This window comes from Callospermophilus lateralis, chromosome 16, assembly GCF_048772815.1.
Source record: "Callospermophilus lateralis isolate mCalLat2 chromosome 16, mCalLat2.hap1, whole genome shotgun sequence".
Taxonomy (NCBI): Eukaryota; Metazoa; Chordata; class Mammalia; order Rodentia; family Sciuridae; genus Callospermophilus; species Callospermophilus lateralis.
In genome coordinates this window covers 91,182,897-91,197,881 of record NC_135320.1, presented here as the reverse complement: position 1 = coordinate 91,197,881, position 14,985 = coordinate 91,182,897, and the positions used below count along the sequence as shown (strand labels likewise).

Here is a 14,985-nt window from a genome sequence, read left to right as displayed (position 1 = left end):
GGGTGCAGACAGGCAGTGACCTCCCACCAACCCCACAATAGGGAAAAGGCCAGACTCTCTGCCTCCACGTGTGGGCTGGTCCTTCTGTTCTGACCTGGCTCAGGGGGACACCCTTGTCTTGGGCTGGAGTGGGGGGTCCTACTCTTCAGTGTGAGACAGATGGTGGCTCTTCTTAGGAACAGCCCTTCCCTCCCCTTGGTGCTGGGTTGCCTGGGGGGGGGGGTTGCTCCACCTCCACCACCTCTCCCCACACCTTCCCTGCCCCAAAGACCACTGGCTTTTTTGCCTCCTACACAGCCTGCTCCTGCTGGTGCCCTACTCTGGAAGGCTGGCACTCTGCTTTCCCAGCACTGGGCTTGACTGGGCCTCCTCCCAGGACCCCTGGGGCGCCCTAGTCTGTCTCTCTCCCTCCTTCCAGACCCTCTGCTCTGCCCCTCCCAGGCACCCCTTCTGTGCCTTCCTCCTAGCAACCTGGAAAGGGCAGGGCTTTGGAGACTCATACCAGACCCAAGGTCACCCACAAGCCAGCAGGGAGTGGCCCAACCAGCCACGGCACAGTGCGCACACTGAGCCGGCTCACAGCCTCCCTGCCCAGCCCATTCTAGCAAACGTGGGCCTCTCTGGGCTTCTGTCAGCTCTTTCTGGTTTCTGTCCAGGTGCAGCCTTCTGGTCTGGCTGTCTGGGTCCAGGACAAGGGCTAACCAAGTCCAGGCCCACCTTACCACCCCTGCCTGTGCTGTGGCCCCAACCCCTGTGCTCCACCTTGGGGTGGAGAACTGCTTCTTCTGTATCCCAGCCAGGAGTCAGGGGACAGGTACATGGCCCTAGCCCCATGACCCTCTCCTCTGTGCTCTGCCCTGCCCTGGGCTGGGCTGGACAGGCCCAGTGTGGCAGCCTCTGCAGGTAGCAGTCTGAGACAGAGGTCTTGAGAAGGGAGGGAAGGAGAGGGCTGGCAGAGGGAGAGGCTGACCTGCTGTGGTGTCCCACAGGCATGGGCTGCAGAGAGGGAGTGGGCCACTGCTGCTCCCAGGCCTTGGCTCCTGGCTGTGGTGCTGCGGGAAACCCACAGCTTAGAGCAGCAGTCCTGCCTCCTTGGGAGGGCACTAGCCCAGGGTCACTGGGAGCTGGCGTCCCAGCTGTGCTTCAGTAGCTGTCCTGCCACCACTGCGAGGCAGCGCTCCTGACTGGGCCACTGCCAGGGGCCCAGGGCCCTGTGACCAGTTCCACTGCCTCTTCTTGGCCTTCCCTACAGGACAGCTCATCCTTCAAGGCCAAAGAACTCCTGAGTGTGTCCCCCCAAAGGACATGTAGAAACCAGGGACGTACCACAGAGTGGTTCCATTGCCCACCTGAGCCAACGGATGTCCACGACACAGAGAGCCAAGTGACTCTCTGCCCCTGAGATGTGGCATCCTTTAGGGTCAAGGTCACGCTCCAGAGCAGTCCCCAGTGAGCAGCTGGGCTCCCTGCAGGAGGCCGGGCTGTTCTTGCAGCTTCTTCCCCCTGGGCCTGCCCAGCTCCGCCCAGGGGTCCGGGTCAGGCTGGGGGCCCAGAGCTGCTTGGTCCCCAAGCACCGACTCCTGCCTACCCTTCACAAGGGCTTGTGCCCTTCGCCTGCCCTCTGCCTCCTCTGCTGATACTCGCATCCAGGCTGGGGCTGCCCCTCCCCAGGCTTCCCCTGGTGAGCATAGCATCAGGGGCTCTGTGCCTGGGGGTCACTTCCTTCCCAACAGCACCTCGGGGCCCTGCGGTCAGTCAGTGTGGAGTCCTTGCTGCCCACGCCTGCCCTGCCTCACTCTGGGGGGTGGTGCCTTCTGTAGGCTCTAGAAGCTGTCCCAGCAGCAGGCTCACATGGCCCAGGGGCCTTCTGTCCCAAATCCTGGGAGAGCCCTTCTCTAAGCCCTGAAGCCCCTCTGAGTGGGCCCTGGCTTCTCAGCCCGTGCTGGGCTGCTGAGAGCGGGAGGCAAGGAGGAAAGTGCTAGGATGCACATTTGGGGGAATCTGGGGATTTGATATTTGGGGTTAAATTGACCCAAATGTCCCATTCCAAGAGCTGGGTTCTCCCCTTGGTGAGAAGACTTGGCCCCTCCCAGTGGAGCTGCCTGGGCCTGCTCTGCCCAAGGAACCCCTCGGCAGTCCAGCAGGCTAGCCCAGCCTCCTGGGATCTTTGCCCAGAGCTCCGCTGCTTGGCTACGGCCCCCACTCCACTAGCCTGTGGCCTCCACACCCTCTCCTGCCCTACATTGCTCCCCAGGTGCGCCCCCAGGAGAGCCTAAGGCTGGGCTGCTTTCTCCCCCCTGGGCTCCACTGGACCCTCCGGCCAGGCGGTGGCAGACACTGATGGTCTCACCGAGGAGTCAGCCTGGTCCTGGCATCAATGTCTAAGGTTCTGAGCAGAACACCCCAGAGGACTCAGGAGCAGCATCTGTGGGAGGGAAGGGAGGAGTAGAACTTGGCCAAGGTGGTGGACTGGGGGCAGTCTCACTAGAAGACTTGATGGCTCTCAGGGTCATCAAGGGGCTGAGCCCATCATTGGCTGCCCCAGTAAGGAAGTGACCTCAGGTAGTGCAATTCTTGAAGGGGCTGGTAGTGGCTGTCTTCCCAAAGCCCTCCCTGTGCTGGGCAGCATCTGTCCACCCAACAGGTCATGTGGCATCAAAGCCCTGGCTTATGGACAGGGTGGATTCTGCATTGGTGTCTGTCCCCTCGGGGTCACCTGCCCACCCCACACATTCCCAGCATGATGTGGGTGTTTGGAGGGTAGAGGGGCTGTGACGGTGACTGAGGACAGTGAGGGAGAGCTCCGGAGACACGGAAGCAGGGAGGTAGGCCTCCAGGGGATAGATGAGCCATGGGGTGCTGCCGCAGAACCTGGAGGACACAGGTGGCCAGCAGGCATGAGGTGGGCCAGCATGGAGCAGTGCCTGCTATAGGACCAGCTATAGGGAGGACCAAGACCACTAAGTGACAGTGTGCAGGGTGGATGGACCTGTGGATCTGGACTCCAGGGCAGGAGGACCAAGCTGCAGCTCTTAGGATCTGAGGGCAGGCTGAGCAGCTCTCTGATTTCATGGGCACAAGGAGATGGAGCAGAATCCATCACTATGGGGGCGGGGTGCAGAGTCCCTGTGTACCTGTCAGGTCCAAAGTACCTGTTGAGATTGGCAGTAGAATGCATGCAGTCAGCAAGGGCTGTGCCCTGGGTGTGAGGGCAGGCAGAGGGGCCTTCCCCCAGACATGTGCAGAGGCAGGCAAGGCCCATAGATGGCCTGGATGTCCCTCTGAGCAGAGGGACACTTTCCTCTGCCAAGGATGTGGACCAAGAGAGGGACTAGGCATGGTTCTGAGGACATAGAAGCTGGCCTGGCTCATGGAGGTGGGGAAAGAAGGTGTGGGCCCACCAACATATGGTGACACAGACTGGGACCCTAGGTCAGGCTGTGGGCAGGGCTGTGTCCCTCCACAGGCTCTAGGGGAGGACGCTTTCTGCCTCTCCCAGCTCCTGGTGGCTCCAGACTCTCACAGTGCGGTCTGTGGTGTTTGTTCTCTTTTAGGGACACCAGGTATTCTGGACTGGGGCCAGCCCTTTTCCAGGGTGATCTCATCTTAAATTACCTCATAGAGATCCTGTTTCCAAATAAGGTCACATTCACAGGTATGTGGCTTAGGATTTTGACATATCTTTCCGGGTGATCAATTCAACCCAGCTTAGAAAGGGACAGGCCCAGGCAGAGGTAGTTGGTACAGTCCGGGGGCCTGGAGCCAGATGACCCAGCCCAGCAGGGGTGAAGGACTGGCATGTGTCTATTGGATCCAGGGACCTTGGAGCAGGGGTAGGTGCAGCAGAGCCATAGCAGAATTAGGGTCTGGGAGGGCTCCAAGCTCCCCACCCTGGGCCTAGGGCTGTGGTGGACACCAAGGGACAACCCACAGGAGAAGACAGAGCCCTCAGACCCTGGGAGGTGGCCTGGTAGCCAATCCCTGGTCCATGCCTTTACAGTCCACTGCTCTTCTTAGCTGGGAAGCTTCTTCCACTCTGCCTTGGGGATCCTGCAGGACAAGGGAGGGCCCTTCCCTATGGTGACTGCGAATGCTCACTCCACAAGAGAGTGAGCTACACCAGGGCCCTCTGCTACCAAGATGAGGCTGCCCAGGGCTGCTCCAGCCATGTCTCTGGAGGTAGATCCAGGGCTCACCAGCTTGGGGAGGGTCTGGGATTGACCTTATGACCTTGTCTCCCCTGCCTGCCCAGATGCTCATCTCTGTATCTTTCTGTGACCACAGGACACGTGTGACCTCAACTGGGTTCTGCAAGACCAGCTGTTTGCAATGAATGGCCGGGTCACTCCTCCTCTTGATACCCTGTTCACCAACGGTACTGAGCAGGCCTTCATCCCCAAAAACATGAAGGCTGGGCTGGGAGCCAGTGCCCCCTCCAAGCCCCAGGCAGAGGCAGCCGCACCCTCCAGAGCCAGGAGCATTGCAGGGGTGCGTGTGGAGGCCTCGGGGCAGACGCTGAGTGTCTATGCTGCCATGAAGCGGAGCCTGCTGCCCGCAGGGCTGGGGTTGGCTCTGCTGGAGGCCCAAGCAGCCACTGGGGGCCTGGTGGACCCCGCCCAGGGCCAGCTGCTGCCCGTGTCTGAGGCCCTGCGGCAGGGCCTGGTAGGGCTGGAGCTGAAGGAAAAGCTGCTGGCTGCTGAGCGCGCGGTCACTGGCTATCCTGACCCCTATGGGGGCGAGAAGCTGGCCCTCTTCCAGGCCCTCAGGAAGGAAGTTGTCAACAGGACCCTGGGATACCGCTGGCTGGAGGCCCAGCTGGCCACTGGGGGCCTGGTGGACCCCGTCCAGGGCATACGAGTTGCCCCAGCACTAGCCTGCCAGAAGGGCCTCCTGGACCAGGAGACGTGGCTCAGTCTGGATGAGCAGGAGCCCAGCATGGACACTCCAGGTTTCCTTGACCCCAACACACTGGAGCCGCTGCCGTACTCCGCCCTTCTGGGCCGGTGTGTGCAGGACCCTGGCTCAGGGCTGGCCCTGCTGCCCCTCAAGACCACCTTCCATACCCTGTGTGGGGCGGCCAGTGTGGCTGAGCTGCTGGAGGCAGGGGTCCTGGATGAAGAGACAGTCCAAGGCCTGCAGGAGGGCACACTGACAGAGCCGGGTGTGAGTGCTCGCCCTGAGGTGAGGCGCCACCTGGAGGGCACTGGCGGTGTGGCAGGGGTCGTCCTGCTGCCTGAAGGCCACAAGAAGGGCTTCTTCCAGGCTGCAGCTGAGCACCTGGTCCCAATGGGTGCTGTACTTCCGCTCCTGGAAGCTCAGGCTGCCACCCACACCCTGGTGGACCCAGCGACGGGCCGGCAGCTGTATGTGGACGAGGCGGTCAGGGTAGGCCTGGTTGGCCCAGAACTTTATGAGCAGCTGCTGGTGGCAGAGCAGGCGATGACTGGGTACCATGACCCCTTTAGCAGCTCCCGCATCCCCCTCTTCCAGGCCATGAAGAAGGAATTGGTGGACAGGTCGCTGGCCCTGCGCCTCCTAGATGCCCAGCTGGCCACGGGTGGACTGGTCTGCCCTACCCGTAGGTTCCGGCTACCTCTGGAGGCTGCCCTGCGTTTTGGCTGCCTGGATGAAGAGACTTGGCAGCACCTTTCCCAGGCCAGGGGCTTCTCAGACCCCAGCACACACAGCAACCTGTCCTACGGGCAGCTGCTGGCCCTCTGTGTCATTGACCCAGAGACGGGGCTTGCCTTCCTACCTCTCCCCGGGGGACCCCGTAGAGAGGTGCCCCAGGGACCCTCGTTCATTGGCCACCACACTCGGGAGGCCTTGAGTGCAGCCATGACCTCCGTCTCTGTGGGGAAGTTCCAGGGCCGGCCCGTGTCCCTCTGGGAGCTGCTATTCTCTGAGGCCGTCTCTGTGGAACAGAGGTCAAGGCTGGCCCAGCAGCACCAGGAAGGGACCCTCTCAGTAGAAGAGCTGGCAGCAGAGCTGAAGGCCACCATTGAGCAGGCTGAAGCCACAGCCAGGGTCACCTTTATTGGACTGAGGGACACTGTGACCCCAGGAGAGTTGCTGAGAGCGGAGATCATTGACCAGAAGCTATATGAGCAGCTGGAACACGGGCAGACCTCAGCCCACGATGTGGGCAGCTTGGACTCTGTGCGGAGGTACCTGCAGGGCACGGGCTGCATCGCTGGCCTGCTTCTGCCCGGTTCCCAGGAGCGCCTCAGCATCTACGAGGCCCGCAGGAAGGGGCTTCTCAGGCCCGGCACTGCACTCATCCTCCTGGAGGCCCAGGCTGCCACAGGCTTCATCATCGACCCAAAAGAAAACAGAAGGCACTCCGTGGAAGAGGCACTGAGAGCTGGTGTCATTGGGCCTGATGTGTACATGAAGCTGCTGTCCGCCGAGCGCGCCGTCACCGGCTACACCGACCCCTACTCCGGGGAGCAGATCTCGCTCTTCCAGGCCATGCAGCGCGACCTCATCGTCAGGGACCACGGCATCCGCCTGCTGGAGGCCCAGATCGCCACGGGCGGCGTCATCGACCCGGTGCATAGCCACCGCGTGCCCGTGGAGGTGGCCTACCAGCGCGGCTACTTCGATCAGATGCTGAACTTGATCCTGTTGGACCCCTCTGACGACACCAAGGGCTTCTTCGACCCGAACACCCACGAGAACCTCACCTACCTGCAGCTGCTGGAGCGCTGTGTGGAGGACCCCGAGACGGGCCTGCGCCTCCTGCCACTTAGTAGCACACGGCCTCAGCTGGTGGACGGCAGCTCCCGTCAGGACTTACAGAACCTGGTGCTTCCTGTGCAGTGTGGAAGGTTCCGGGGACAGAGGGTCTCAGCCTGGGACCTAATCAACTCCGAGTACTTCAGTGAGACCTGGAGGAGGCAGCTGCTGCAGCGCTATGGACAGCGCAAGGTCACACTGGAGCAGGTCACGCAGCTGCTGCACAGAGAGTCAGGGAGGTGGGCAGACATCACACTGCCAGCACTGCGGGGCCGGGTCACCATCGGCCAGCTCCTGGAGGCTCAGATCATTGACCAGGACCTCCTGGAACAAGTTCTGGCAGGGGCAGTCAGCCCTGACGCCCTCTTCCACATGGCCAGCGTCCACAGGTACCTACAGGGCTCGGGCTCAGTGGCTGGGGTCCTGCTGCAGCCCTCCCAACAGAGGCTCGGCCTTTATCAGGCCATGAAGCAGAAGCTGCTGGCACCTGGCGTGGCCCTGACCCTGCTGGAGGCCCAGGCAGCCACTGGGGCCATCACAGACCCTAGCAGTCTGGAGATACTGTCCGTGGACGAGGCTGTGCGCAGGGGCGTGGTGGGGCCAGAGGTGTGCAGCAGGCTGCGGTGGGCCGAGGGTGCCGTCACTGGCTTCAGAGACCCCTTCTCTGGGAAGAGAGTATCCCTGTTCCAGGCCATGAAGAAGGGCCTTATCCCAATGGAGCAGGCTGCCCGGCTGCTGGAGGCCCAGGTATCAACGGGAGGGGCCATTGATCCCACAGGCCACCACCACCTCCCCTTGCCTGTGGCCATTCAGCGGGGCTTCATAGACCGAGAGATGGACAGGGCCTTGTCCAGCTCTCCCAAGACCTTCCCCACACCAGACGGCCAGGGCTTCACCAGCTATGCCCAGTTGCTGGAGAAGTGCCCCCGGGACAAGGCCTCTGGCCTCCATCTCCTGCCTCTGGCAGAAGATGCTCCTGCCATTCCCACCGACACTCAGCTCCAGGACATCCTGCAGGGCACACCAGGGAGTGACGACGGCAAGTCCCTCTGGGACCTGCTCACCTCCTGCCACTTCACTGAGGAGCGGCGCAGAGGCCTCCTGGAGGAAGTGCGGGTTGGGAAGGTCTCCGTGCCACAGCTGCAGGCCACCGTGTGCAGCTGTGTACAGGCGGCAGAGCTCCTGGCCCAGGCCCGTGTGACAGTGCCAGGTCCCCGGGGTGAGGTTCCTGCCGTCTGGCTGCGGGACGCTGGCATCATCACCCAGGAGGCACTGGCCGCACTGGCTCAGGGCACCAGGTCGCCCTCTGAGGTTGCAGAGCAGCCAGCAGTGAGGGCCCACCTCTGGGGCACGGGCTGCGTGGCTGGGGTGCTGCTACAGCCCTCTGGGACTAAAGTGAGCATCGCCCAGGCCATGAGGGATGGCCTCCTGCCCAGAGGCCTGGGACAGAGACTGCTGGAGGCCCAGGTGGCATCTGGCTCCCTTGTTGACCCACTGACCAACCAAAGATTATCAGTGGAGGCTGCAGTGAAGGCCGGCCTGGTAGGCAGGGACCTGAGTGAGCAGCTCAGCCAGGTCGAGAGGACAGTGGCCGGGTACACAGACCCCTACTCAGGGGGCTCCCTCTCTCTGTGGCAGGCCATCGAGAAGGGCCTTGAGCCCGAGAGTGAGGGCCTCCCCCTCCTGCAGGTGCAGCTGGCCACGGGGGGCATATTAGACCCTGTTCATGGGGTGCACCTGCCTCAGGCAGTGGCCTGCAGGCTTGGCCTCCTGGACGAGCAGACGAGCTGGGCACTGACCACCACCAAGGAGGACAACAAGTTCTTCTTTGACCCTAATTCCCGGGTCAGGGTGACATATGGGCAGCTCAAGGAGCTCTGTGTGCTGGATGCTGGTACCGGCTTGTGGCTGCTGCCACTCACTCAGGACGCTGTGCTTGAGGTGGATGAGCACACCGCAGTGGCTCTGAGGGCCATGAAGGTGCCTGTCAGTATGGGGAGGTTCCAAGGGCGCATCGTGTCACTCTGGGACCTGCTACACTCCGAGTACATCAGTGCTGACAAGAGGCAGGAGCTGGCAGCACTCTGCCGGTCTGGGCGAGCCACAGCCCTGCGGCAGGTGGTCAGTGCGGTCACTGCCCTAGTGGAGACTGCAGAGAAGCAGTCCCCACAGGCCACCTTTAGAGGGCTCCGGAAGCAGGTGTCAGCCAGGGACCTGTTCAGGTCTCAGCTGATCAACAAGCAGACACTAGATGAGCTGACCCAGGGGAAGAAGACGGTGCAGGAGGTGACAGAGATGGCCAGTGTGAGGCAGTCTCTGGAAGGAGGCAACTTCATTGCTGGAGTCCTCATCCAGGGGACCCAGGAGAAGATGAGCATCCCAGAGGCCCTGAGAAGGCACATCCTGCGGCCCGGCACGGCCCTGGTGCTGCTGGAGGCGCAGGCGGCCACCGGCTTCATCATTGACCCTGTGAAGAATCAGAAGCTGACCGTGGAACAGGCGTTCCAGGCAGGCATGTTTGGCAGGGAAACCTACGGGAAGCTGCTGTCCGCCGAGCGCGCCGTCACCGGCTACACCGACCCCTACTCCGGGGAGCAGATCTCGCTCTTCCAGGCCATGCAGCGCGACCTCATCGTCAGGGACCACGGCATCCGCCTGCTGGAGGCCCAGATCGCCACGGGCGGCGTCATCGACCCGGTGCACAGCCACCGCGTGCCCGTGGAGGTGGCCTACCAGCGCGGCTACTTTGACGAGGAGATGAGCCGCGTGCTGGCGGACCCGAGCGACGACACCAAGGGCTTCTTCGACCCCAACACCCACGAGAACCTCACCTACCTGCAGCTGCTGGAGCGCTGTGTGGAGGACCCCGAGACGGGCCTGTACATGTTGCAAATCGTAAAGAAAGGAGAACCCTATGCCTACATCGACGAAGCCACGAAGCAAGCTCTGCGATCCACAACTGTGAACATGCACGTGGGGAGGTTTGCCGGTCGGACTGTGTCTGTCTGGGACCTGCTCTCCTCACAGTACTTCAGCGAGAAACGGAAAAGAGAGCTTGTGTGGGAGTACAGAGAGCAGAAGGTGGGACTAGAGGGACTGGTGGAGGCCATCAGAACCACCATCAAGGAAACAGAGGAGCAAAACCAAGACGTCAGATTGGCAGCCATCCACGGGGACACGACAGCCGCAGAACTGTTCAACTCTGGGGTCATCGATAAGGAGACCCTGGACGCACTGCACCAGGAGGAGAGTGGACACCAGGACCTGCGGCAGCTGGAGTGCGTGCGTGTGTGCCTGGAGGGCAGTGGCTGCATTGCTGGGGTGACTGTACCCTCCACCCAGGAGGTCATGGGCTTCAACGAGGCCTGCAGGAGGGAGCACATCCCTGCGGGGTTCGCAGCCCAGATGCTGGAGGCACAGGCAGCCACTGGGTTCATGTTGGACCCTCGCACTCATCAGAAGCTGCCAGTGGACGAGGCCCTGGCAGCTGGCCTGGTGGATGAGGAGCTTCGGGAACGGCTGCACATGGCTGAGAAAGCCGCCAAGGGCCACAGAGACCCAGCCACAGGGGAGACCATACCACTGTTCCAGGCCATGAAAAAGAAGTTGGTGGGAAGGGAGGAGGCACTACGGCTGCTGGAGGTGCAGGTGGCCACAGGGGGCATTGTGGACCCACAGCACCACCACCGAATCCCCCTGGACATGGCCTACAGGCGGGGCTGCCTGGATGAGGAAACGAAAATGCTCATCTTGGATCAGAAGCACATGAGGAGAAGGTTCCTGGACCCCAACACGCAGGAGAAGGTCACATACCAAGAGCTGCAGGACAGGTGCAAGAGGGCCGAAAGGTCAGGATGGACCCTATTCCCAGTGGTCAAGGACACAAAGGACTCAGAGTATGTTGATGAGGCCACCAAAAGGGCATTGGAAGCACAGCAGGTAGAAATAACAATTGGAAGGTACAGAGGCCAGCGGCCATCAGTATGGGAGCTCCTGAATTCAGAGTATGTGACGCAGGAGAAGAAGCTGGAACTGGTCAAGGCCTACCGCCAGGATACCGCAGGAGCCCTGGAGAAAGTGGTACAAAAAATTCTTCAAATAATTGCAGAAAAAGAAAAGAAGAGCAGACCAATGTGGTTCAGGGGTTTCCGAAAGCAGATCACAGCAGCCGAGCTGCACAGCTCAGGTATCATAAACAGAGAGACACTGGAGGATCTGGAGGAGGGCCGAAGGACAGTGCAGCAGGTACAAGCAGGGGAGGATGTCCAGCGCTACCTGGAGGGCACGAGCTGCATCGCGGGCGTGCTGGTGCCCGCCAGGGGCGAGCCCGGCCGCCAGGACAAGATGAGCATCTACGAGGCCATGTGGAAGGGCGTGCTGCGGCCCGGCACGGCCCTGGTGCTGCTGGAGGCGCAGGCGGCCACGGGCTTCGTCATCGACCCGGTGCACGACCGGAGGCTGTCTGTGGAGGAGGCCGTGGCCGCCGGCGTGGTGGGCGGCGAGATCCGGGAGAAGCTGCTGTCCGCCGAGCGCGCCGTCACCGGCTACACCGACCCCTACTCCGGGGAGCAGATCTCGCTCTTCCAGGCCATGCAGCGCGACCTCATCGTCAGGGACCACGGCATCCGCCTGCTGGAGGCCCAGATCGCCACGGGCGGCGTCATCGACCCGGTGCACAGCCACCGCGTGCCCGTGGAGGTGGCCTACCAGCGCGGCTACTTTGACGAGGAGATGAGCCGCGTGCTGGCGGACCCGAGCGACGACACCAAGGGCTTCTTCGACCCCAACACCCACGAGAACCTCACCTACATGCAGCTGCTGCGGCGCTGCGTGCGCGACCCCGACACCGGGATCTACATGCTGCAGCTGGCGGGCCAGGACTCCGCGGTGCACCAGCTGAGCGAGGAGCTGCGCGGGGCCCTGCGCGACGCCCGCGTGACGCCCGGCTGGGGCGCCTTCCAGGGCCAGAGCGTCTCGGTCTGGGAGCTCCTCTTCTACCGCGAGGTGCCCGAGCGCCGGCGCCAGGACCTGCTGCGCCGGTACCGGGCGGGCACGCTGACTGCGCAGGACGTGGGCTCGGCCCTGTCCTCGCTGCTGGCCGAGGCCGAGGACCGCAGCCCGCGCGACGACCCTCGGGGGGCCCTGCGTGCGGCCACCATGGAGGTCAAGGTGGGGCGCCTGCGGGGGCGCGCGGTGCCCGTGTGGGACGTGCTGACGTCTGGCTACGTGAGCGGGGCCATCCGCGAGGAGCTGCTGGCCCAGTTCGGCTCCGGGTCTCTGGCCCTGCGCGCGCTGACGCGCAGGCTGACCACCATCATCGAGGAGGCGGAGGAGGCCCACGGGGACCCGCCCCAGCCCGGGGAGACCTCGCCGGGCCAGCCGGAGCCAGGGCGGCCAGGGCGCTCCCGAGGCGAGGATGATGAGGCCGAGGCCGAGGCCGAGGCGGAGGCCACCCGCCGCCGACGCCGCCTCCAGGAGCAGGAGCAGGCCCTGCGCGCAGCCACCATGGAGGTGCGCTCCGGGCGGTTCCGGGGCCAGCCCGTGTCCGTGTGGGATGTCCTCTTCTCCTCCTACCTGGAAGAGGCCCGGCGAGAGGAGCTGCTGGCCCAGCACGCGGCAGGCACCCTGGGGCTGGCCGACCTGGTGGCCATCCTCCTGCGGGTGGTGGAGGAGACCGAGGAGCGGCTCAGCAAGGTGTCCTTCCGAGGCCTGAGGCGCCAGGTGTCCGCCACCGAGCTGCACACGTCCGGGATCCTGGGCCCCGAGACCCTGCGGGACCTGGCCCAGGGCACCAAGACCCTGCAGGAGGTGACGGAGATGGACTCGGTCAAGCGCTACCTGGAGGGCACGAGCTGCATCGCGGGCGTGCTGGTGCCCGCCAGGGGCGAGCCCGGCCGCCAGGACAAGATGAGCATCTACGAGGCCATGTGGAAGGGCGTGCTGCGGCCCGGCACGGCCCTGGTGCTGCTGGAGGCGCAGGCGGCCACGGGCTTCGTCATCGACCCGGTGCACGACCGGAGGCTGTCTGTGGAGGAGGCCGTGGCCGCCGGCGTGGTGGGCGGCGAGATCCGGGAGAAGCTGCTGTCCGCCGAGCGCGCCGTCACCGGCTACACCGACCCCTACTCCGGGGAGCAGATCTCGCTCTTCCAGGCCATGCAGCGCGACCTCATCGTCAGGGACCACGGCATCCGCCTGCTGGAGGCCCAGATCGCCACGGGCGGCGTCATCGACCCGGTGCACAGCCACCGCGTGCCCGTGGAGGTGGCCTACCAGCGCGGCTACTTTGACGAGGAGATGAGCCGCGTGCTGGCGGACCCGAGCGACGACACCAAGGGCTTCTTCGACCCCAACACCCACGAGAACCTCACCTACATGCAGCTGCTGCAACGGGCCACTGTGGACCCTGAAACTGGCCTCTTGTTTCTCCTTGTATCTAATTAATGTTTAATAGATTTGGTTTTGTCCCTTTCTGGATTTTCTTAAAGTAATTGTTTACTTTTGCCTCTGATTGTTCCATTTTTTTTTAACTTGACTACCTTTTCCTGGCCTGTCTTTTTTCCTATGTGTTTATGCCTTCTTTGTGTTCTGATTTTGTGTCCATTCATTTGCTTTGCCGTCTCTTTTCTGATTTTTTTTTTTTGGCATTATTTCTGACGATTTCTCATTTATTCCCTTGTGCCCTTCAGTGTTTTTTAGTTTCCTGATTCTTTATTTGTAATCCTCCCTCCTTTAGCTGCTTCAGGTAGAATTGAGGTGGGGACTTTTTGGCTCTCTGTGTACACACTGAAGTGCTCTTGCTGATTTGCTGTAATCCATGTGTTACTCCTCTACACTGCTTTCAATCAACTGGATGTTTTGCTTAATGTCATTCCCATCCTGTAACATCTCAGATAAGTGTCTGTCGTTGGTGGAGGTCCTGGTGCATCCTCTTTCTATCTCATTGTGGTAGACAGTGGACACCTACTTACTTTGATCTCTCAGCCCAGCTTGCTGGTTCCACCAAAGTACAACTAGTGACCTGCTTGGAACTGGAGCATTCCCAGGAGTATAATTTGCAAGGGAATGTTTGTGTATGGAGAAGTTTCATGTTTGTTTGGTTTTTTTACTATTATTAAATAGTAGAAGTTTATTTCAGCTCATATTTCTGAAGGTCAAGATTGAGAGGCTGCATCCTTATTACTGGTAGAGTGGTGAGATGGCATAGGAGAGGTTGAGAGCAAGAACTCTTTTTTTCCCCCTTAATATTTTCTAGTTGTAGTTGGACACAATATCTTTAATTTGTTTATTTATTTGTATATGGTGCTGAGGTTCGCACCCAGTTCCTCACACATGCAAGGAAGCGTTCTACCACTGAGCCACAACCCCAGCCTCAAGAACTCTTGTTTTTCATTTCAGAATTTTTAAGGTTCATCCATAGAACTTTATGCCTTTAATATAGAGATTAAATAAGAAAACAAGCAATCTCAAATCCAGGGTAGTGTATAGCACTGTTGCATGGTGGTCACCAGCTGCTATTGGATGGTGCTCTTGGAAACACATGCAGATCCAGTTGTTCAAAAAAGAGCCACAACTGTGGGAGCCAGGGATGGAGAGGGTCGACCTCAGTCTCCCCTGCACTCAGCACATGGAACAGGAGAGACTGTGCTGCCTCTTCTCCTGCAGAGGACAGGAGCACACCGTCTGGCAGGTTTCTACATGTGGTTTCCTTGTGCTTTTCCCATCTGGAATTTGCTAAAGTTCTTGATTGCATGGAATTTGTATCCTTCACCAAATTTAGAAAGTTTTCAGCCATTATTTCTTCAAGACCTTTTCCCTAGTCATATCTTTTTTTCTTCTAGAATTTCAAATACACAGATGTTAGTTGTCTTGATGTTTCACAACATCAGAGACAAGGTTACTGTATCTTTTTTTTTTTTTTTTCAAAATTTTTTCTGTGACATGTCTCAGGTTGGATAATTTTTCATATTCTATTTCTAGTTTGCTGAGTCTGTCCTCTGTGAATGCCATCTTCTTGTTGAGCTGAGTGGTGAATTTTCTATTTTAAGCACTATGTTTTTCACTCCAAACATTTTCATGTGGTTTCTTCATATTTTCTATTTCTCTACTGAGTCATCTGTCTTCTCACTCATTTCTAGAGTGTTTTCTTTCTCTTCTGGAGCATGGTGAGAATCTGTGATGTGTTTTCCAATGTATGGGCCATGGTGATTCTGGTGATTGTTGATGGACTTTGCTTTAGAGACTTGCCTA

The 14,985-nt window shown here is 60.4% G+C and overlaps 1 protein-coding gene across 1 annotated transcript; it reads left to right on the top strand.

The window, feature by feature from the left end:
• Positions 1–4,329: 4,329 nt before the first annotated feature.
• Eppk1 (epiplakin 1) lies at positions 4,330–13,179 on the top strand. Its single transcript, XM_076835796.2, has one exon. The coding sequence runs from the start codon at positions 4,330–4,332 to the stop codon at positions 13,177–13,179; it is 8,850 nt and encodes a 2,949-aa protein (XP_076691911.2).
• The last annotated feature ends 1,806 nt before the right edge of the window (positions 13,180–14,985 follow it).

Bases quoted from the DNA above. Each gene is read 5' to 3' on its own strand.
- Eppk1 (XM_076835796.2), top strand. From the start codon at position 4,330: ATGAATGGCCGGGTCACTCCTCCTCTTGATACCCTGTTCACCAACGGT.